This window comes from Pinus tabuliformis, chromosome 4_1 (assembly GCF_031772625.1).
Source record: "Pinus tabuliformis cultivar Carrire ecotype Pingquan chromosome 4_1, CPIR1, whole genome shotgun sequence".
Taxonomy (NCBI): Eukaryota; Viridiplantae; Streptophyta; class Pinopsida; order Pinales; family Pinaceae; genus Pinus; species Pinus tabuliformis.
Window position 1 is genome coordinate 337092467 of NC_142303.1, and position 25108 is coordinate 337117574.

Here is a 25108-nt window from a genome sequence, read left to right on the forward strand (position 1 = left end):
TAGTTCTTCCTCTACCAGTAGGTGCTTTTGTTCAATCCTCCTCCTCATCCTGAGAATCTTCCTAACCTGACGAAGAATTCTTCACTTCTGTTCGTTGAAGAGGCATGACCAACGGATCCTCTTTCGACTGCTCCTCGAAAGGCATTTCGCGAGATCTTCTGAAAGCTTTGTCCTCCATGAACTTTACATCTCGTCGTACTACTACCTTCCTGCTCCCTAGAAGATAGATTCTGTATGCCTTAGCGTTCTCGCTATATCCCACCAGATATCCCTTTTTCGCAGTCTGATCCAGCTTCTTCCTCTTTTCTTCGGGTATGCGGCAATATGCTAAACTCCCAAATATCTTGAAATGACTGACTTTAGGCGTCTTCCCAGTGAAGACTTTCTCTGGAGTAATCTTGCCCAATGCCCGATGAGGAGTCCTGTTCTGAACATAGACAGCTGTGTTGCATGCTTCCGCCCACAGGAATTTTGGCATATCCTGATCATACAGCATGGCCCTAGCTGCTTCTACAATAGTCCTGTTCTTTCTTTCTGCTACCCCATTCTGCTCTGGATTGTAGGGAGCTGTCCACTCTCTTCTGATGCCCTCCTTAGCGCAATAATCAGTGAAGTCCTTATCGACATACTCTCCACCATTATCTGAGCGCAAAACTTTTATTTTCTTCCCAGTCAGATTCTCCACCAGAGCCTTGAACTCCTTGAATCGACAAAAAACCTCATCCTTGGTTTTCAGAAAATAAATCCAAGTTTTCCTCGAGTGGTCATCAATGAAGGTAAGGAAATACTCGGCACCACTGAGAGCTTTGACGGACATAGGTTCGCAGATATCTAAGTGTATCAATCCTAGTACACTCTTCGCCCTGTGTTTGCTCCTAGGAAATGTCACCTTGGCATACTTTCCCAGAGCGCATCCCCTGCATACATCATCTCGTTCCGAACTCAGATCCAAAACTCCTGTTACAGTGCTCTTGAGAATTCTCAGAGCTCCATGGTGCAAGTGACCCATCCTTCTGTGCCATAGTTCATTCAAGTCTTTGTCCCCATGACTGCCTATTAGTGCCATTGGTGATTCTAGTTGTAATCTATACAACCAATTACTTCTGATCCCGATCTGCACTTTCTTTTTCTAGCTCAGGTGTTTGACTGATACCTTTTCCTTGATGAAGTAGACGTCATAGTCCTTGCCTTGTATTTGTTACACGGAGAGTAAGTTCATCCCCAATCCTGGCACATGCAGCACATTTGTGGCACGGAACCGCTCTCTCGATTCTATCTGAAAAACTATGGTACGCTTCCCTACTGGAGTACACTTTTCCTTGTTCCCCATGGTGATTTGAAAGTTCATCTTCTCTTCTCGATATTCTAAGAAACACTCCCTGATTCTCGTCATATGCCACGAGGCTCCACTGTCTATATACCATACTTCTGATGATGCAGCACTAGTCATGCACGCCACTTCTTCTTCCAGCTTGGAAGCCAACATAGAGAAATCATAATCTCTTCCTCTTGTGCAGCTTTTGAAAATCTGCGTGAGTCCCCTAAGGTGGATGCCTCTACACCGTGGTCTTGACCCATAACTGATTTTCCCTTTCTGTCTCTGATTACTTGCTCTGATACCATGTGAAAATTCTATCATGCAGAAACTGATTTACTTTTCCTACTTATTCCACCATAAGCTATTCATGAAATCACTTCAATAAACATTAAAATAAATATTGTTGTAGATATCACACTGTAATACAGAAACAAACATATGCACAAGAATCAACCCATTGACACAGATATTTTGGACTAATGTCCCCGGAAAAACCCAATGTGGGAAAACTAATGCAACAAGGGAGTATTTATTATTCAGCAATTTTCTAGTACAACAAGGTGCCACACTGGCTTACACACAGATAGACAAAATTCTCCAGCACTTCTTCTGAACCCAGCGTCAGCCCTGCTGGCCTCTGCGTGGCTTGAAACCCTCTACGTCATCCTGTTGAGACTCTGCGTAGCCTCTTTGGCCTTCTGCCTCACTCCTGTAGCCTCTGCATGGATGACGCAGGCCCTGCTGGCTCTCCGCAGTCTCTGTTGCCTCTCCGTGGCTCCCTTTGGCCCTACGTCTGCCTTTTCTGCCTTGTACTGATCTCCCGTCTCTCTGTTCCGTACTTGCTGCCTCTTGACTGCTCACCAGAACACTGGTTCAATTTCTCAGCTAACCTTGCTCCAGAAATTGAACTGACTGGTCTTCCTCAGTGTGTTCTCCAAGTGACCCTCAAGCCTCCTCTTATACTTTTCTCATTGACATATCAACGACTGAGATTAAGTCCCTAATCGACGACTAAGATTAGATCTGGCTTAATCCATGTCTTTTGGACCATTCTAACACAGTTTATATTAATACACATTAATATTTTATTTTCCCTAAGTTTAGACTTAGGGATTCCATTAAAAATATTAATTATTTTAATATCTCCTAAAATGTGTAGAATCTGCCCAAACCCTTTCTGGGTATTGGAGATCTCATTTGCCCCACCTCTCCACCAAGTTTCGTGACTACAGCCCATCCGATGTTACCCCAAATCAACGGTTTATATATATATATATATATATATATAGAAAGAGAGAGAGAGGGAGAGCTTGGTTAGCATATAATGCAATTTTCTCAGAGTATAAGGAATAATTAGTGATCACTCATCATCTTGCTGATCTGGATTGGATCATTATATTGTTTGTCATCCATCTTTATACTTTCAATGTGGAAAAAGTGGAGGAATCAGTTCATAGGACCATTTTTACCGGCAGGACCCAGTTTGGCAAATTGGGGTTTGAAACCTTCCTGGAGCATTTTGAGGCATCAAAAAATGTTTTTTGTTTTCTGCCCTAGTGCACACCATTTTTACATATTCTACACACAAAGACCTTTCCAACGCTGCAAGAATCTTCTCAATCGGAGACTATGCCACTCTGAAGTTGAGATTCCTATTTTGGCCACCATAATTTGAGAGGATGCCACATCAACCCCCATTATTCATTGAAAAGGGGCTAGCCACATGATTATGATGAAGAAGACTCTAGAAGGGTCTATATTGTAACTCTGGTTAAGAGTTGAGGTAGTCAAACCTAACGACTAATAAGCTATCGAGTTGTATTATAACTAGGCCACTGGGAGAAAAAGGGGTTCCATTTTTTTTTTAGTGCATTTGTTCCATAGACGAGCAAAAAATAACCGATAGGGATAGGGAGAGAGCACACAGAGAGGATTTGTGCGATGTAGTATCCCACAGACCACAAGCCTTACTTGTTTGTACTTGCAACCATTTTCTATTCAGAGAAAGAGAGCAGAGCAACCTCACCTTCTAGTTGTGTTTTCTCTTAAAAGGTTTCCTAAGTTATATCTTGTGTCAAATCATGGTTTGTGAGTTTTTATTTCATTGTTCTCGAATTTTTGCATAATTTTAATTTGCATGCATATGCAATTAACTGTAATCTACAAATTAAAAAATCTAAAGAGAAATAAAACTAAGTAGGAGTGGCTATATTCTATAGGATGCTACACCATAGACTACAGGGAAATGGAGATGGAGTTCATAGGGTTGGATGGGAAGAAGGTGGTCTTGAGGCGCATGCATTCCAACCTACCTCAGTTTGTGATATCCAACGGGATGGAGGCAAATCTGCGGAAGGGAGATATAGCATGGGTAGTGGAGTGCAGGATTTCAGACACAGAGACAGGGGCTTAGGTATGCAACATCATCCAGACATTTTAACGGTCATATAAAGACATCAGGCAATTTTTGGAGAGATTCCTCCCGATCGTCCCCAAGACAGTGAGCACACTATTGAACTAGAGGAGAGGGGTTAGGCGATCATCACCACCCCCTACAATCATCTCAAGGCATACCGGGATGAGATGGAGAGGGACATTCAGGATTTGTTAGCCTTAGGCCACATCAGGGGGAGTTCCAGTCCCTTTGTATCTTCCGTGGTGTTGGTGAAGAAGGATGGGACCCTCTACATGTGCATTGATTATCAGGCCTTGAACAAGAGGACGTTGAAGAAAAGATACCCTATCCCGAGGATAGACGAGTTGAGGGAAGCCATGCACTTATCTAAAATTGACTTGCACTTCGAGCACCATCAGATTCAATTAAGAATGCAAGATATCTCGAAGATGACATTCCGATGTCACTATGGGGATTTTGGGCTAACCAATGCACCAACCACCTTCTAGTCTTGCATGAACCATGTTTTCCACAAACAGTTGCGCAGAGATGTTTTGGTGTTCTTTAACGACACCTTGATCTACAGTAGGACTTAAGAGTAGCACTTGCAGCACTTGGAGGATGTGTTATGGATTTTGGAGGAGCAACATATTTACGCCAAAATGTCTAAGTGCGAGTTTGGCCTCACAGAGATGCTTTACTTGGGCCACATGATTGAAGAGGAGGGAGTACAGGTTCATCCAGTGAAGATATGGGCCATCTTGGATTGGCCAACTCCAAGGAACGTGATAGAGTTGAGAGGACTTTTGGGCATTTCTACCTGTTACAGGCAGTTTGTGAAGGGATTTTCTCAGTTGGCGGCACCCCTTATGGACCTCACAAAAAAGGGGGATTTTGGCTGGTTAGCCATGACACAGGAGGCCTTTGAGTGCCTCAAGATAGTCATGAGTTCATGCCTTGTCTTAGCATTGCCAAATTTTTTGTAGCCTTTTGTACTAGAGTGTGATGCATCAGGGTGTTGAAATTTCGAAGTCTAACTCATTAGAAATTTTCCTGCACTATCTGGTTTATTCCACCTACTTGTTTAATTACTAACAAGTTATCTAACCATATAAATACTGAAATAAACACAATGAAATCTCAACCATCTACAGATCAACAACTAAAAGAAATAGACAAACACACAAGGGACATCGTTATTTTTGGACAATAGTCTCCGAAAAAACCCAACTTGGGAAAACCAGTGCAGCAGTTTTGAGGGTTTTATTATTAAGCAACTTTTCTTGAGTACACTGGGTGCCAAACTGGCTCACCCGACAGAGAAAATAATATGGCAGTAATACCTCTCTTCGGAAGCATATATTCTGAAAGTTTGCTCCACGAAACCCTCTCCAACACCTCTCTGAGGCACTGCGTCAACCCTCCTGGCCTCTACATCAGCCTGAAACCCTTTGCATCAGCCCTCTGAGGCTCTATGCAGCCTCTCTGGTTCTCTGCATCACTTCTGCAGCCTCTGCGTCACTCACGTAGGCCCTTCTGGCTTCTGTGCAGTCACTATTGGCCTCTACGTGGCTCCTGTTGGCTCTGCGTCTGCTTCTCTGCCTCTGTGCTGGTCTTTCGGCACTATCTCTGCCTCTCTGCCTTGCACTCACCACCCCTCGCTGCAACTCTGATCACTAGTTCAATTTCTCTTAGCAAACCCCCCTCTAGAAAATCAAACTCACTGATCACTCTGGTGTGTCTCCAACTGACCCTCAAGCCTCCTCTTATACTTTTTCTGTTGAGTCTTCAACAGCTAAGATTACATCTCTAACCAATGGCTAAGATTAGATTTGGCTTGATCCATGTCCTTTAGAACCTTCTAACCCAATTTTATATTAATACCCATTAATATTTTTGTTTTCCTAAGTTTAGACTTAGGAACCCATTGAAAATATTAATTATTTCAATATCTCCTTCACCGGGCAGAATTTCCCCAAACGATTTCTGGGTCTTAGATATGTCATGCGCTTTAGCCTCTCCACCAATTTCCATGGCTAGAGCACATCCGATGCTACCCCAAATCAACACTCCCTCTTAGCAAGGAATGTGCTCTAGTAATACTTCACCACTAAGCATCACCCTAATCATCCGACACTAGTACCTGTGCTGATGTTTGGCCTTCTTGCCCAACATCCTCTGCACTGCTGCATCCTATACTTTTGCCCATGGCTCTATCGCTGCCACTACTACATCTGTACGGAAGCTCCTCTGCATCCATGCTATTGTTGGTCCTTCCTTCCAACACTGCATCTGCACTGCAGCCCTCTCTCCTCATGCTGCATCGTGCTGCCTATAGCACTACCACTGCTGCTGCTGCACTGCAACTCAGTGACTAAGACCATGGTAATTGATCTACCCAACTACTGACATCCTTGTCAAGCTAGAAACCCTCTTGATGTTGAAGCTCTCTCTACTGCTATCCTGTGCTCCCTCTGCTGCCTCTATGCTGTTGCAACAACTCTGTGCCTCTTGCACTGCTGCAAACACCTTTGTGCCTTCCTACACTACTAAACCTCCTTTGTGCCTCTTGCACTGTTGCAAACACCTTTGTGCCTTCCTACACTACTAAACCTCCTTTGTGCCTCTCGCATTGCTGCAACCTCCTCTGTGCCTCTCACACTGCTGTAACCTTCTCTGCCTCGCTATAGATCCCTGCACTCTAGCACTGTTCTGCCGCTCCATCGGCATCTTGCTTCTACCAACATTCGTCATCCTGCTACTGTCACTCGGGGCTCTCATAGCCAGATATGATCAAAGAGTTTGAGTACCTCAAGGATCCTGCCCCTCATCTCATGTAGTCCTCCTGACTACAACTCAGTGTCACCCCACCTCTTCTTTAGAGGTGCATGAGCACTCATGGCACAGTCGTCATTAGTCTCTACTTCCTTCTCCACCTTAGTCGGCGCTACCTTGGAGTCAGAAGCCTCTCCCTTATTCTTCTTCCTGGGACACTGGGTTGCATTATGGCCCAGCTCCCCACAATGGAAGCACTTTATCTTGTAGATGTCCTTCTTCTTCCTCTTCCCTTGCTATCTCGCAGATGCAAGAGCTGCATCCTCTTCCTCCTCTTTCTTGATTCGACCTCCTTTGTTGCTACTTCCCTCCTTGGTCAGCCGTCTAATCTCTTCTTGGCGAAGAGCTTCCCACAATTCTTCCCCTCCTGGAAGAGTCGCTATGCCCAAAATGCTTTGGACGAATGTCTCCCACTCCTCGGAGACTGCTTTCAGGGCAGTCCTCACCATTAACTCCTGATCCAGCGTGGCCCCTATGGAAGTAAATTGGTCCCAAATCTCCTGCAACCTGCTGAGGAATAGATCTATCTGCTCCCCCTTTTGCATCTGGTACGACCGCAACTGATTCTCTAGTAGCATCTTCCTCTGCACGGTAGTGCCTTGATACAACTTCATCAAGGTGTTCCACATTTCCTTTGTCGTATCCTTCTCGACAATATTTTGGACTACATGATCCTTGACTCCATCAAGGATTATACATTTCGCCTTGCCTGTTGCATCCTCATACTTTTTAGTATCAGTTGGGTCGACTGGGATAGCCATAGTTCTCAAGGAGAAGGCCTTGATGCGATGTCTATCCAGAACAGATAGGATCCTGGCCTTCCAGATGACAAAGTTGGATGCCCCGTCCAGCCTGTCTTGATCCCTCAGTCCGGTTATGGCCATCTTTGCTCTTCTTTTCGACTCCTTTGAGACTCTACTTCCCTCCTGGAAGTTCTTTCTTCGACTCCCTCTGAGTCTCGATTTCTCTCCTGGAAATCCTCCTGCCAATAGTCGAATCGCACCTCTCCAATCTCCTATGCTCCTGCAACACTGATCTAGATTTCTTGGCTAGAGATCCGCCTAAGTAGTGACTCCCTCTACCTTGGTTCTGTCCAGTTAGGTACTGTTCTGCCTCGACAACAGCAACACCCCACCAACTTTACTCTCTGCAATCTACCCACAGCTTCCTATGCCCCAGCAACTGAAGAACTGAGCCTCTAGGCTCTACGCAATCTTGGCAATGGCTGAATCGCTCCACTAGCCAACTGCGTCACTCCTACTTGGCTAAGCAGGATGACGTGGCTCCTTGTGAGCCTCTCACTGATTCTGCGCTAGCCCCTTCTCTGGCTCGAACTGATGACGCAGGCCCTCTACGTCACCCCTTCTTTGCTGCTTTCCACCTAGGAACAACTTTTGTCTCTCGGGACAATAGTTTCTGCTTCAAATTCTCTGATTCAGTTGGTGCCTTCAACTCTCCTATGATCTGCAATGCTCCGATACCATGTTGAAATTTCTAAGTCTAACCCGTTAGAAATTTTCCTGCACTATTTGGTTTATCCCACCTACTTGTTTAATTACTAACAAGTTATTTAACCATATAAATATTGAAATAAACACAATGCAGTCTCAACCATCTACAGATCAACAACTGAAAGAAGGGACACCGTTATTTTTGGACAATCGTCCCTGGAAAACCCAACTTGGTAAAACTGGTGCAACAGTTCTGAGGGTTTTATTATTAAGCAACTTTTCTTGAGTACACTGAGTGCCAAATTGGCTCAACTGACAGAGAAAATAATCTAGCAGTAATACCTCTCTTCGAAAGCAGATATTTTGAAATTCTACTCCATGAAACCCTCTCCAACACCTCTCCGAGGCACTACATCAGCCTTCCTGGCCTCTGCGTCAACCTGAAACCCTCTGTGTCAGCCCTATGAGGTTCTGTGCAGCCTCTCTGGCCCTTTGCATCACTTCTGCAACATCTGCGTCACTCAGGCAGGCCCTTCTAGCCTCTACGTGATCACTGTTGGCCTCTGCGTGGCTCCTGCTGGCTCTGCGTCTGTCTCTCTGCCTCTGCACTGGTCTTTCGACACTATCTCTGACTCTTTGCCTTGCACTCACTGCCCCTCGTTGCAAATATTATCACTGGTTCGATTTTTCTTAGCAAACCCCGCTCTAGAAAATCAAACTGACTGATTACTCTGGTGTGTCTCCAACTGACCCTCAAGCCTCCTCTTATACTTTTTCTATTGAGTCTTCAGCAGCCGAGATTACATCTCTAATCAACAGCTAAGATTAGCTTTGGCTTGATCCATGTCCTTTAGAACCTTCTAACCCAGTTTTATATTAATAACCATTAATATTTTTATTTTCCTAAGTTTAGACTTAGGAACCCATTAAAAATATTAATTATTTTAATATCTCCTTCATCGGGTAGAATTTCCCCAAACCATTTCTGGGTCTTGGAGATCTCATGTGCTTTAGCCTCTCCATTGCTTACGAGAGTTGAAAGCTCCATGACTATGAGAGGTTGTACTCCATCTATGATAAGGAGATGTTGGCCATCATGCATGCATCGGAAAAATTCAGACAATACTTGGTGGGGAACTGGTTCAGGGTGAAGACAAACTATAATAGCTTGTGGTTCTTCCTAGATCAGAAGGAGCTTAATGACAGGCAACAAAAGCGGGTTATCAGGATATAGGCATATGACTTTGAGATAAATTATCTCAAGGGGAAACATAATGTAGTGGCTGATGCACTATCCAGGAGGCCCGCGACACTCTCTCTCATGGAAATCACCCAAGACTGCAGGGAGCAACTTTTGGTGGAGTACTCCAAGAATTAGCACTAGCAGGCCTACGAGATTTTGGATGGCACATTTGGGGATGACATGTATAGGGTGATGGATGAGGTGATCTATTACAGGAATAGGATCTACTTGGTGCCAGGGTCTCAGCTATGGGAGAAGATCATGCAGGCACCCCATCATTCACCTCTTGCAGGACAATCAGGGTTCCTCAAAACCTACAGGACTATCAGGGAGCATTTACATGGAGAGGCCTCAAGGGCGATGTCTTGAGGTACGTGCAGGAATGTAGCACCTATTAGAGGAACAAGGTGGAGCACACACATCCGACCGAGTTTCTTTAGCCTCTTCCTATTCCAAAACAGAAGTGGGAGATTATCTCGATGGACTTTTTCATTGGACTTTTAGTTGTTTATGGGCGAGATTGCATCTATGTGGTGGTGGACAAGTTGACCAAGTTCGCCCACTTTTTCGCTATTCCAACCAGGTAATCAACTTCGCAGGTAGCTGAGGTCTTCTTCAAGGAGGTGTTTAGGTTGCATGATCTCCCCAAGACTATCATCAGTGACAAGGACAACAGGTTCATGGGGGGATTTTGGAAGGAGCTCTTTAGACTAGTGGAAACTAGCCTTACACCCAACACTAGTTACCATCCTCAGATCAACGACGAAACTGAGATTGTGGAAAAGTGGCTAGAGCGTTACCTAAGTAACTAGGTGATAGGTCAACAACAGGCATAGGTGAAATGGATTCATCAGGGGGAATATTTCTACAACACGACATACCACATGTCCATAGGGATGACCCCCTTTAGAGCACTCTATGGCTATGAGGCTCTATCATTCGTTGACATGGTGTTTGGGGACAACAGAGCCCTAAAGGTGAAGGATTGGATTTAGGAGAGCAGAGAGATCCTCAGGGCTCTCAGTGACACCTTACAAACAACAAAAAATCAGCAGAAGGTGTATGTAGACCGCCATAGGACGAAGAGGAGATTTGAGGTGGGAGACTTGGTAGACCTACGTTTGCAGCCTTACCAACAGTCTACACTCAAATAAAAGAGGGTCGAGAAGCTCAAGCCCGACTTTTATGGACCTTACAGGGTGTAGGGGAGGTGGTATATGAGTTGGAGCTTCCCCTAGCAGAAGAGTGCACAACGTATTCCACATGTCCTGGCTGAAGAAGGCATTGGGCTAGCAGGTGATAGCCACACCAGAGCTACTGCCACTTGATGATGAGGGACATTTGGTGTTGGTACTTGAAGCCATCTTGGAGGTGCGGGAAAGGAAGCTTAGGCATAGGGTTATTAGGGAACTCCTTGTCAAGAGGAAGGATTTACCATTGGAGGATGCTACATGGGAGGGGGAGCAGGTAATACAACACACAACATTGTTATTGCTTGAGGACAAGCAAATTTTGGCAGAGAGGACTGTAATACCCCCGATCTCATAAGTTGCTAGAAGGGAAGCCTATAGCCCAATTTTGTCACATGGGCAAAGAGGCAAAGGTTTGGGGGTAAATTTTGGCATTTTTGAACTTAGGAGATATGGGTAAATGGGTTCCACACTCAAATGGGGGCCACAAGGAGGCAATACACACCCTTAGAGAGAGTGAAATTTAGTGGAAAGTGGGGACCACCAAGCGGGGCACATGGGCCAGGAGTATATAAGGCAAATTGGGAGGCATTCCACACCTTTTTTTTTATTATTACACTTCATAATTTTACCTCTCTTGGAGTTGTTAAATGCAAGGGTTGGAGTGTTGTTGAGCCCAAGGGTTTCAAGCGAAATCCACACCAGTTTTGGAGAACTTTGAGTGTCTACCTAGCTGGAAATTTGGGGAAGTTAATTCTAGGGCTTCCACATGGTGACATTTTCAGTAGATCAGACTAGTAGTGCGCACTTCTTCGGTGTAGAGGCAGTTCAAATTAACAGTTAACTTGGCCAGCTTCAGTGATTTGGGAGAGCAGAAGTACAGGAGCATTTATACATCTTGGAGTCGGGATTTTGGTGGCAATTTGCAAGGTTATCTTGGGGCCATTACTGAGGGCTGAATTCTCCATATTCTGGCAGTGCGTGGACCTCACTGGGCAAAGTCTGCATAGGCCTTGGAGCTGGATTGTTGGGGAGTTTGAAGAGCAAAGGAATTAGGCCTTCCGGACGATAATTTTCTGCTTGGGGAAGAATTTCTCAGTGGTGGAGTTGGAGTTATTTACAGCAGGTGAAATTCTGGCCTGTTGGGCCATATGCACCTGTGGGAGGGTTTCCTCACTGCTTGGAGTTGAGCCAAACCCTTTCTAGGTTTTTGTGTGTTTTTGGAGAGGAGTCTAGGGGCTGAGTTTCCGGCTGATCTGGGCAATATTCAGAGTAAAAATCGTCGTTTTAGTTGGCAGTCAACAACAGATTATTCACTAGGCAGTGTACATTTCTCTTCTGGGGTTATTCTTCACTTGGGTCAACCGTCAGAGATATCTTTCTGGGTTTTGCTCAGCTTGCTTGTCAAGCCCAAGTTCTATCATTTCATCTCATTTTATGTACCTAGTTCCACATTAGTAATAGAATGGCTCAGAGTATTTTGCTGGCGTCTCTTGTGTGTTAATTTGTCGCTGTGTTATTTATCTATTTAGCTGTTCCAAGTTACTGTTTTGGTATGCACTGTTAATTTTTCCATTAGGAATACTAAAGAAAGAGCCATTGAGGTGATAGTGGGTAGCCTTATTGAGTTACACAAAACTAGTACTTTGGTGCTTGGGACTTACCCTTCTGTGGGTGCTAAATTTTGTTGTAACAGGGTTGACAAACAATGTTGCATGTTCTGTTTCAATGCATTCCCAGAAGATATGGGCCATGCAGCAGGTCCAAAATAGATGTTATATTGTCTACTTCTAGCAGACAAGGCATAGCCTATCTGACTAGCCCAGTGAATGGAGTTTATCCCTGATTGCTAGGCTTTGATGGACACTTAGCTAGTCCAAAACACACACTTTCAATCAGTGTTCCAGAACTCTCTGATTTCTCTCAATTGTTACTGAGTTTTTCAGGTTGTTGAGTTTCCGAGTTTTACTAATTTCCCAAGTTGATTACCCCCACTTTTTTTACCTATGAAATCAATGAAATGACAATCAATTACTGTATGTTTTGCAACACTGCTTTAATTATCATTCCGTTTTCTCAAGTTGTTGGCATCTTTTAATCCATATTTCCTATGTCCCAAATCCCCATTTCTTATTTAACCTTTCTATATTGAAAGGTTTGAACTTTGCCCTGGTAGACTCATACAGGTTTCTTCTTCCTTCATAGTTCCTGAGTTTTTAAAATCATATTTCCATTTTAACATTAGCTTTATCTTGTTTATTTCTGTGTTGCTGCATTTGTCTCGCTGATATTCCATGTAATTTTTGGTTAGCGAGTCAAATATTTCTTTTTAGAACTAGGTATATTTTTCTTGCAGACATATTTTTGTTGTTATCATGAAAAAGCTAAAATGCAAGTATGATGATAAGACATGAAATATTGCTCCTCTACAGGAGATGCTTTCAGGATTATACTAGAAGCTGCAGGACCAATACTTGAACAATATGATCCAGAAGTGATATTATCTCTTAGTAGATTTACAGAGCAATTATCATCAGTCACGAATCAGGTCAGACCAATTATGTACGGCATTTTTTTTGTTTCATACTCCAAATCTTTGATCAATTGAAAGCATTCATTTCATTTGGTTTTAGTCATTGTTTGCAATTCCTGGACTTTCTACCGATGATGTGGGTACCTTGCAAAAAGTCCCAGTTTCGTGTTTTGGTTAAGGACCCATATCCCGAGGTAGTTTCCTCAGTCTTGAGTCATGGTCTTGACTGAGACCTTGAAATATAATCACTTTAGCTAATTCATGTTTATGACATTTTTAGATAACACAAGGAACATCAGAGTTCAAGCCATCACCTTCAGAAAATCGAGAAACTATCAAGACACGTTATAACGTTCCAATGACATTGCTGGTACACTCATTCTTTATAGATATATTCCTTTTAATATAATTATGTAAAGATAAACATTCCTTCTGTAAAATTACATTATTTCTTGTTCATATGTTGAAATGAAGGTTAAGTTTAGATCTGATACAATTGATGAAACGGATCAACTTGAAGAAATTTTGAGGCCATGTGTTGATGCTGCTGGTGGCACTCTATCAAAAGTGGTATTGAATGGAACTCATGTCACCCCATGTGGACAAGTAAGCATCACATTAAGTTTCCTCATTTCATCAATGTAACAATTGCTTCTTCTTGCATGTTTATCAAAATAATATTGTACGTGCTCATATTGTAAATGAATGCCTTTAAATTCCTCTAGTTGTTGCTCTTATTATAGGAACTGTGGTTTCAATCAGTTCACCAAATGACATTGTAAAGCCCATAACAGCAATAAAGCCCTAATTTAACATTCTTACAGAATTGAACCTTTAAATTTATGAGACAAGCAGACATTCTTTGAAATTTGACAAATCATCAATAAATACTTACCTGTAAATTTTGTTTGGAGTGTTCCTGAAGTCGAACTTCTATCTAATGATGTTTCTGGTAGCCACTATTCCCGCTTTCGTTATCAAAATGACCAAAACCTCCCACTTCTATCTAATGATGTTTCTGGTAGCCACTATTCCCGCTTTCGTTATCAAAATGACCAAAACCTCCCAGCCAATTTGTGCACAAGCTCAGTACCCAGTTTCAAAGTACTTCACAAATGAGGTACTCTGCCCCGTGCCCAAAAACTCAAGAATAATTGAGGCTTCTCTCAATTTGTAGCTTTCTCAATAATTTCCACTTACCTGCACTTTGTTTCCTCAGTCAAAAAAATTCCCCTGTCCCAATAGTACTCCCTTCCTTTTATTTCCACCGTTCACCACTTTTCGTCCTCCTTGTTACATGGAGCCTTGCATGCTATAGGTTTGATTTTCTAATTCAGCCTTTTATAATTTTAGTTGAGTCGGTTCATCCTTTTAGAGGATAGATTTTATATATGTAGTATTTGATTATTTTTATTAATATTAACTTTATTCAAATATTAAATTAATTTGATTTAATTTATAATTTTAATTAAATTGTTTTATTATTTTATTTATTTAAACAATTGTAGTTTGTAACATAATTTATATTTTCTTTTGATTAAGGATTTATCATTTGTATATGTAAAGGTGGTATACCTACTAAATACCCAACTTAATATATTTTCATTATATTTTGATAAATTAGAATTTACTTTGATGATTGATCTATTAATTTAAGTTTAGATATTTTTCCATATTAGTTGGCATGTATACTATTGCAAATACATGTGGGTCATGCATATGTAGCTATCATATGGATGTCCCGTATGTATGCTAATATTCGCATCTTGTATGCTAATATTCGCATCTTGTTTGTAATTGTAGGTGGTCCATTACATACATATTACATTTATTCTTCATTTTTTACATGTTTACATATCCAATTAAATGGATTTTACTTTCTGATTTCCAAAGGTGAACATACCTAGCATAAATCCATCATAGCTCTGGTTTTATTAAGTAATAAAGGGAATAAGAAAATAATCATGTCTAGACCTCTTGCTTCTTAAAAGATCTAGGGTTAAAATGGATATATGCTTGTTTATTTATTTATTTAAGGAGGTTTTTTCATCTTAAATTCAGATATCAATTTGTTTATTAATTTTTTTTTATCATTATTACACACATTATGTGACACATCTCTTCCACCTTGGCTGTACAGTGGACCTCTCTTTTTTGAGTGCAATAATGAAATATAGCAGATAATTACAAATAGTTTGAGTTTATTGAGGTTCTTCATACTGAATCTTAGATTGATCTAAAATCATCACTATCTCAATTGATAGTAGATTCTAGAGAAGCATGGATATCAACCATGTTTTTTGAATAGGTTGAAGGAGTTGTATCCTATTCCAACAAAATCTACCAGCCCCATATGACGTAAAGTCTCAAGCATCAAGGGGTTATTCGCATGTAACTCATTAAGGCTACCCACTACCACCACAATAGCTCTTCCTCCCAATTTTCGTTGGCTCTTTTCCAACTTAATGGGAACCTCCTTAAGGATAGGACTGCTAATGATATTGAGTGGAAGCACAAGGTGATTTTGTGAAGAGTAAACCTAAGAAAAACAAATGGATGTAGTATATATAGAATAATGAGTTGTCTAAGAAGGAAGGATGAAGATAGAAACCCCAAAACCAAGTGCCTAATCACATCTTAGGAAAATAGACCGAAGAAAGCATATATAAAAAAGGACAAGTACATGAAAATGTGTGGCAATAAGGGCTGCTATGCATGCCACAAATCAGCCCTAGCTTGCTGAAATATATTACAAAAAATCATCTTTAGAAAGCTATTTGAGCTATTCAAAATGTTTGTATGAAGGTGATGCCATATCATGCTAGCAACAATTAGGTTTGTTAGGTATAAGCTAGATATAACTATAATAATAATAAGAGGGGTAAATCCTCACATTACATCATCCAAATGAACCATAGTTCATTACAAGGTATTTGAATCAACAATACAAGGATTTCCCACAATAGAAATCAACATATGAAAACATTACAATCATAAAGCCTCACAAAAAAAATGTTATACCTCCAATCTTCCATTCAATCTCTAAGGATGAGGTGTACATATGAAGTCTAAGGGGAGAGATCCTCAATCTCGCAAAATCTCAACCATTACAATTTAGAAAAAACCTCTTTATAGAGAGAGTCTCTTCACTCATCCAATAAACGGGGATTTTTTTCTAACTCACTCTATGACAAGTCAAAGAAAAAATTTGAAACTAGAGTACTTTGATCCTTGTTCAATCCATGGTTGACCATGTCACATGTGCACAAAAGCCTCTCAAGGAGAACTCACCCTCCTCCAAGAATAGGAAAAGGATGTTGGAAATACTGGGGGGGGGGGGGGGGGTGAATCAATATTCCTTACCAATCAACACTTTAAATCTTTTCAGAGCATTAGTTAATATTCAATTATTATTAATGCTTATGCAGTAATAAAAATAAATAAAAGAACACAGTAGACACAAGAATTTTAGGTGGAAAACCCCCTCTGAGTCAAAAACCACCGAACACTTTTCTAATAAATTCTTTAATCTTCAGCCCCAACTGAAATGAAAGCAACAACTTCCTAGAATTCTAGAAAATAATTCTTCTCCAGCTCCCACTGGAAGGACGCCCCAATGCCCTGGTTTCTTCAGTAGTCAACTAAATGGATGCCCCAACATCCTAGACCAACCTACCACCCTGAAGTGTTCACATGCTCCAACCTGTAGGCGAATTCATGCACCAACCTAGCACCTCCTTTCCACCCTATAATAACTGAAACGAGACAAGATTATGGATTCCAGTACTAGGGACAACGATCCACGATACAATATGATTTACAATTATTTTGACCGAACACCCAATCACACTATGACCTGCAACCCAACCATGACATCATCCCAACAGAGGCTCCTATACCTCCCAATAATGCCTTTTCGACTCTAGGCAGATTGACTCTTTTACAATAATGACTCCTCCAATGATGACACTTTTACAAATGACTCTTTTACAACTTTACAATGATGACTCTTGGCTTTGACACTTCTTCACAATATACGGATGGCTGTCATGTCTTCAAAGGATGTCTCACTGCAGTGCTTCCTTTGATTTGATACTTTTGCTCTTGAATTATTGCTTGAAGTTGTACTTGAATCTTCTTCTACCTGCATGAAAAATTTGCCCGTTGAAACCAATCCGAAAACAAAACAAAATACCCTTCAACTTACCTCTGCCTGCAAAACACATGTAAGTGCATAATAATGAATAAATACAAATTAAAATTACAATGCATACTTGAAGTGTGCTTGTCACTTTTGGGTTTGACTTGTTGTAGGAGTAGACAAAGACTTCCACTCTCGATATAGGCCTGGACTCTATGCAAGGCTATATCCAAAACTGACCTAAAGATATATACAATGAAAACTGATGACAAACCCTAGACTTGTGATGGACCAAGTTCTTAGTACAACAACGGAGACCATTCTATCAACTATGACAAGACAAGTAACATGAAATTACAACATCATATAGATTTAGCAGACTTGGTGTAGCATCAAATGTGTAGTATCAAGAATAGGACATCCGAAATGTGGTATCAAAACTAACTATGACATATAGAGACATAGAGATATAACCGAGACCCTGTATGTACTTACGTTGTCCTACAAAAACATATGTCAGAGATGATACTCATATTTCAAATATAAACACTAATCATACATACCTTGCTATAGGAGACTTACCCTTGACTGTTGATGTGTGGTCCTTATTGCAGTGATCCTTGAATGCATGCTTTTTCTTGCCTTCTAGGAGCTCGATATTGAATTTGTTTTATGGAGTTAATGACTGAATGATTATGGAGTTAATGACTGAATGATTATTTATCAAATGCTTGCAGAAATATGAGCTCATTAACAATTATTTACCATCAAATAGCTTAAACAAAGGTTAACTTTTGCCAAATGCGAGATAATCGATAAATGCTCAATGGCTTAACATATTCCAGCAAAAATTCGAAAGATTAAGTGCTTTAAATAACCACGTAATTTTAAAAGCTAACCAGAGATCACATTCATATAGCTAATCTTTAAATGATCATTTAAGCATGTTTAACCACATAAAAATGATAAACATTAATCCCACATCAAAAATCTATTAGCCTTAGCGAAATATAAAAAAATTGGAAACGTGACAAAAATATGCTAAGACTAAATGCGACACAAAATATTTCAAACAACTTTTATGTTTTTTATAAATTATTATTATTATTATTATTATTATTATTATTTTTATGATTTTAAAATTCTAGATTTAAAATCAAATATAGAACAAAGCTAAAGTCTAAAGTATCTAAAATTAAAGAAACTAATCTAAAGGGACCTTTTATGCTTTTTGATATTATTTTTAAACTAAAACATAAAACAAAACTAAACTAAAAAAATAAAAATAAAAATAAAGATTAAACTATACTAAACCTAAACCAAAAATATAGCTGCTGATTTTATAAAGTTAGAAACTAAGTAAAAGGGAAAATCGAATTTATATTTTTAAATTCTTTTGATAAAAGAAACAAAACAAACTTAAATTAAAATTTTAATAAATCTAAAACTAAACAAAAAAATTCAATAAATCTCAAGCTAACGTGTATCTAAAACTAACAGGTAAAAATTTTTATTCTTAAATGAAATGAAACTAAAAAAATACGCTACCCCAACAATCGAACTATTCATACGCAAATGTATTGTTGTTGTTGTTGTTGTTGTTTTTTTTTGTTTTTTGTTTTTTTTGTACTGCAGGTTTTGTGACGATGGGATCTGAGGAGAGCAGCCATGCAAGGGATGCTGCGTGATGGTTCTGATGGAGAAGCGTGCTGCAGGAACCGACGGATGGGCAAGAGAAGACCACGGGAGGAGCTGAGATGAAGGCTGAGTAGCGGGAGTAGGAGCTCAACGCTTGGTTTCTTAATTGTTTACGCGGGTGGATGGAGCTAAGAGATGCGTAAAGGCTGATAGAGGAGGCTGGAAGACAACGTGGAGAGGTAGAGGTATAGGTGTGCGTAGTAAGGAGCCACAGGAAGGCGGACGAGGTAAAGAGAGTGAGATAAAAATGTGAAATGGCAATGATTTTGCAAGTTATATGGATGCTGATATAGCTGCGTGAGAATGAGGAAGGAGCTGCTTGCAGATAGAGAGAGAAGCTGGGATGGAACAATGCTTTATGACTGTGAATTTGAGCAGCGGACAACAAGGAATGGTGAGCAGCGTGGAAAGGAATGGATAAATAGTAAATACAGGTCGATAATGAAAACTTGATTGAGCAGTAAAAGAAAAAATTGGCAGACTAAGAGCTCTGGAGAGGTTTGAGTGATAAAAAATGCGAGAAGGATGAGGGCTTGGATGGCTGCAGATTTCGAATGGCTACAATGGAATATGCAGCGTGTAGATGGATAGTTGAGGTGGTGGCTGACTGCGTGTGGAGATGTCGTAGATAGAAAGACAACATGAGAAATGCGTGAGGAATTGATGGGGAACTTGTTGCAGGCCCAGGGCAGCGTACACCTTAAAAAAAAAAAAAATTCAAAAATTTTCCTGCAAAGTTGAAACCTTGGGCAACAGCAAATAGCCTAAAAAAAAACTGAAATCTCTTTAGATAAACCCTGCAAGAACTGATCTTGAGGCCAGATCTTACCCTTCAAGGCCTAGATCTGGGTTCAAACAAAAATTTCTTCTCAGACCTGCAACCTGCAATGGTAAAACAAACACCCAAAGATAATATATGCAAGGATTAAAACTAAAACCCTACAAACCAGTGACAATATTTACAGATTTATGACTCTACAACAGCCAGATTTGTCAGTAATCCACAATAATATTTCCAGAATTTTAGATTTACTATGAGATACTTCAGAAAACTTCTCATGCATTCAAAAGATAAATTAAAATGATAGACCTAGAATTAAAACTGGCTGGGCTCTTCAAGAAAATGCTTTGCGGGAGTTGGCTGGTTTAGCCGAAAACTTCCCCAAACGCCCACTGATCTTCTCAATCTAGATTTCCTGCACAACTCACTTCAACCATCAATAAAGAGGGAAAAAATAGTAGCAAATTCCAGATCCAATGGAGATACCTGCCATTACTTCAGAAATCCTATCACCATTCAAACTCTAGTAAGTGAACAAGATACCTGTGTTCAACATCACTCTACATCAAGCTATTACCAATGGCTGAAAACAGAATTATGCAGAAAATAAAGCAGCTTACAGCGCTTCAGGAGAGTAACACCAGCAAGATTTCAACCCCAAAGTCTTTCTTTATTTGCACAAAAAAAAAGTTTACAAGAGAGCTTTCTTCAACACAAGACTCATAGATCGAATGATCTCAAATAACCCCTAGCACCCTATTTAAAGGAAAAAAACCCAACGGCTAGTTCGAGTGATCCATGTCAAAATGATCTCGACTGTCGATGAGGATCAAGATATCTTTTAATCTCATCCGTCGAAATTTTAATAAATTTTAATAGACTTATTTTATTATTTTATTTTATTTTATTATTTTATTTTTATTTGTTATATTTTTTAAATTTTATTTTATTTTATTTTATTTTTAATATATATATATTTTTATTATTTTTATCTATTTTTTTATTTTTTCTTTAATTTTTTTCTTTTTTTCTTTTTTTTTGGATCCTCAAACTTAGCCTTTGGAAAAATCACCTAGGACCTAGGACCTAGGACTTATGAGGGGATTAAAACATTTTCTAACCCTCAAGACACTTTACATCATGACTTTTACAATTTTACATCTCAAGGGGAAAACCCATTTGACATAGACCCTCATAGACTACCCATTTCTGCGACCAAACATAATCTAGCAGACCAACACACTAGGATTCCCCTCCCGGAACGTAGATTATCACTAGAAAATTAGGTCCACCTAGGCAACGTACATGACTCATATCTGCTAAGACTATTTACAATTTACCCATGTAGACTGGGTTTACAACATAACACGATCAAGCTGATGATGGAAGTCGAATGGCATGGACACATCGATCAAGTGCTATCCCTTTTGCGAAAAAAGGGGGTGTACTACTATGGTTAGTTGACACGTAGTGGTCAACAATACCAATTGTTGGAAATATTGAGGGGGGGGTGAATCAGTATTCCTTTTCAATTGTTATTTTTGTCAGTTAAATAATTTATATTTAGAACACAAAATGAACAATAGGAATAAATGATTTTATTAATATAATCTTTACAATAAATCAAGTACAATGTATATAGGGCTCCAACCAGTTTCCAAGCACCAACTTGGACTTTTTGTGAGGCTCCAACCTCCAGGGCACCAACCTTGGATTTAGGAGCACCAACTCCAAGGACACCAATCCTTCCAATTCTGAGGCACCAACCCCAAGGGCACCAACCCTCTGCTATATATTGTCTAGATATGTTTGATAGTTATTCTCTGCTCCCAACATCTTCTTCACTGAATTCTGTCTATCTACACCTTTATTGCTACATCATTGACAGTGTGTCTTCCATAATGGTGTCTGCGCACTCAATGGTGACATCCTACTGAAAGTGAACTCTTGCCTCTGTAGCATCCGGGTACACTGATATGGCTCCTCTATCCAACTCATCTGATAACATGTGCATCATCGTCTTGAGTGCAGCTGGACTAGCAACATACTGATGCATAGTGTCTGTGTTGATCTCCAAGTGTGTGTTGGTGACTATGCGCATCAACTTATTGACATACATGTTCATCTCTAGTCGGACTTGGTTATTGTCTTCACCTCAGTGAGTGTGCCAAAGGGTGGGATCACATGTGTGCGCAAAATGAAATCCATGCTCTTGAACACCCTTGCATGCGATCGACAACACTGCTCACCCTATCTACTCCATGCCAGTTGCTGGGATGGGTCTATAACCTGTATTGGTGCAGTTTCATCAATATGTGCATGTTGTGCCTCCTACTGTACCTGTTCCTGCTGCAACTCCTTCTCTCGTTTGTGCAACTCTTGTTCTTCCTTGAGTTGTCGTTTCAGCACTTGTAACTCCTCCGTTTCCCTCTCTGCCTTCGCGTGATCCTCTCGTCGTGTTGTCACCTCCTAGCCTCAATCTCCAAAGTTGCTTTCATCACAAATGGATCTGCTTTAACTTGCAGCTTTGCTCTGCTTCTGTGTTGTCAACAACCTTCCTCTTGCCTTTGCCACGCGCAGGTCTGCTACCTTCTGTTGTTGTTGATGGTGCTGCTCGCTGTGATACCACTGCCATTTCATCTTGATATCCTTGTCTATGAAAAAATTGATGTCTCCATAGATAGGAAATTTCATAGACACTTGATCGACTACATCCCCAGTTGCACTCTCAACGATGTCCTTTGACTCTACTTTCTGGGCCCGCTGTGCCTATACTGTTGAGAGGCAAACGAACACCTGTGATACCTGGAAACATAACAACATTCATGGCAAGCACTCTATCAGTTGAAAACCAAAACAAACTAGAGGATTGACATGCAACATACTTGTGTGACTGTCTGTGAAGATTGCGCAATTTTCATCGGGAGGCTGGGAGACTGACTACCAAAACTACACAAGGCATAGTTCCGGCTGTCGGGAGGCTAACTGACTGCTGGAACTACGCAATGCACAGTACAACCTGGCCTGCCGAGGATTGAAACTGCGCAATGCGCAATTTCAATCAGCAGTGACATGCAAAACCAGCAAACTGCATTGCGCAGTTTTTGGGGCTAGCAAAGCACTGCCTCCCAGAATTGCGCAATGCAATCTTGGAGGTCAGTGTTGGGCTAGACTTGCACAATTTTTAGAGGGAAGGCAAAGCGTTCACTTCCAGAAATGCGCAATGCTAGCCGGGAAAGGCAAGGTTCGGGCCAAGGTAGCCCAGACCCGCCAACGGGCGACTGAAAACATGAGAAGTCTAAATGCATGGTGAAACTGAGTGTAAACAAGAGTGAATGATCATGCATGCAAATAGTAAGTGCAAGATTTAGAAAATAGGAAAACATGCATGTGTGTGAAGCGGGTTGCCGCAACGATGACAATCAGTGCAAAAACAATGTCATGCATGCGACAATAGTGAGATGCAAACGAAAACTGAAACGGTGCTTCTACAAGCTAACATACATTAAAATGACATCAAGCGTTCATTGAAATCAAGTAGACAACACTTACACAAAGTGAAAAACAGAAAGCGACAAAACCGCAGTGCAAGACATGAGAATCAGACTTACCCTGAAACAGCTACGCTGAAGGTGCCGAAGATTCCTAGATGCGATGTGGGATGCCAGAGCTACAAGATCAATGTGAGGAATGAGCTCTGCAGTGTCAGGTACATAAGTTTTGATAAGATCGAGGTTATGGCACTCATGCCACAAATCTAGGGAAAAACGACACTTGGCGAGAGGTTTCTAAAATGATCTTTGCATGTAACCTCCAGCTGCTAAAAATAGATCCCTAAAATCTAGGGGTGCCTTTTTCATGTTGCCTTTTTCTATTTCGAGAAAAGCAACCCATGCATGCAAATCATGATTTCTCGGTCCCGAAGGGAACTGGTCAACTTGAAGGCACATGCAGCCTACAAGCCTGGGATGAAAATTTGCGCAGTTTCTACGCTTAGAAGGGCTAGTTTTCTGTCAGGCATTGTGCAATTTCTAGGCTGAGCAAGTCACTGCCTCTTAGAATTGCGTAATTTCTGGGCTGAGGCCCAGTGCCGGGTTAGATTGCGCAGTTTTCTGAGGGAGGACTGCCTGACTGTTCTGCACAATTCTGGAGCCCAGCAGGTTGCCTAGCTGATTTGCGCAATTTCTAGAGGGAAGGTTGGTTCCCTTCCAGAATTGCGCAATTTTCAGGGGGATCCTCTCAGCCAACAAATAGTATAAGTTTGGAAGGTCAATTTGCAGGAAGGCGATAAACAAGTTGACATGCACACCCCGACAAGCCACTGAAACTCAGTTGAAGCCTATGTACTTGACAGTGTAGGACATGCTGCTAAGGATGGTTGGTAGGGAGGCTCCAAAACGAAGCTAAGGCAAAATTTTGGAGGGTGGTTGTAGCCGCTACAACACTTGGCGACACACTGGTAGATCTCCAGCTCTCTGCATGGACCTTGTTCATGAAAAGCAAGTCTAACACCTCTGGAAGTATTGTTCAGTTCTTTGATCGTCTTGGCTTCCACACTTGCTTGATTGTAAGATGTAGCATCCACCATGCTCTTGATTGGTCGACACACATTCCAAGCCAATCTAACACAGTTGTTTCGGTTTGGATGAGGTGTATATTGGTGCATAAGCCATATGATAGTTAGAGTTTAAGTTTTCATCTCTGGTGTTGCTCCACTGCCAGCAGGCCTGGACAGTACCCTAGCGGAGTCACGCGGGAACATAAGCATCGCTCCGCTGCCAACGAGCCTGGTCAGTACCCTGGCGAAATTACTTGTATCACCTCTCTGCGCAGGAAGCCTTTCTCTTGTTTCTCCTTATTCATTTTCATTTTTTCAATTTTTTTCACATTTTCATTTTCATAACTGTTCATAGCACTTACTCATAGCAGAGGCGGAAGAGGGATCCCGACTTATTGAGAGCAAAAGAGGTTGTTCCTTCCGAGAAGTAGTTTGTATATACCTTTGACATGCTTGATAAGGTTTTCTCCCTCACCTTACTCTACTTGACTGAGCTGACAAGGGTTAACCCAAAAACAACCGACTAGAGTAGGTGATACTAGTTAGCACGCAAGTGTTATGTTTTCACTAAGGCTCACTTCGACATAACATATTTTCCCTTGGTGTATCATGGACTGAAGACAACAAGTTATTCATATAGAGATAGGATGATAGATAACCAAGTATTGATAACTACACAAGTCTTCTTGTACTTTACCTTGCTTGTTTCAAGAGTCGCACATGGTTCATGCGAAACTGACCTACAAACGCAAACAAGCAAACAAACAAACAAATCAAGAAAGCAAACATGCATGCAAGCAAATAAGGTAAAGAAAACACTACTCCTACTCCTAAGATAATGGTGCATGAGCTGGTCACGTGAAGTTATATTTCCAATGCAGCCACCGACGCATTGGTTGACCCATGTTGGTGAAGGCATGGTTTGCGAACAACGCATTTGTGCAAACCAACAAGCATGAAAGATA

General features: G+C 41.0%; 1 protein-coding gene across 2 annotated transcripts in view; it reads left to right on the forward strand.

The window, feature by feature from the left end:
• The window catches only part of LOC149175653 (initiation factor 4F subunit (DUF1350)), a 235989-nt gene extending 222364 nt beyond the window's left edge, over positions 1 to 13625 (forward strand). For both annotated transcript variants that reach the window (XM_089422911.1, XM_089422912.1), the window contains exons 7-9: positions 12865 to 12980; positions 13246 to 13335; positions 13440 to 13625. In XM_089422911.1, coding sequence (XP_089279037.1) covers positions 12865 to 12980; positions 13246 to 13335; positions 13440 to 13610 — 377 coding nt within the window. In that variant the 3' untranslated portion in view covers positions 13611 to 13625. The remainder of the gene's footprint in view (positions 1 to 12864; positions 12981 to 13245; positions 13336 to 13439) is intronic.
• Positions 13626 to 25108: the final 11483 nt, after the last annotated feature.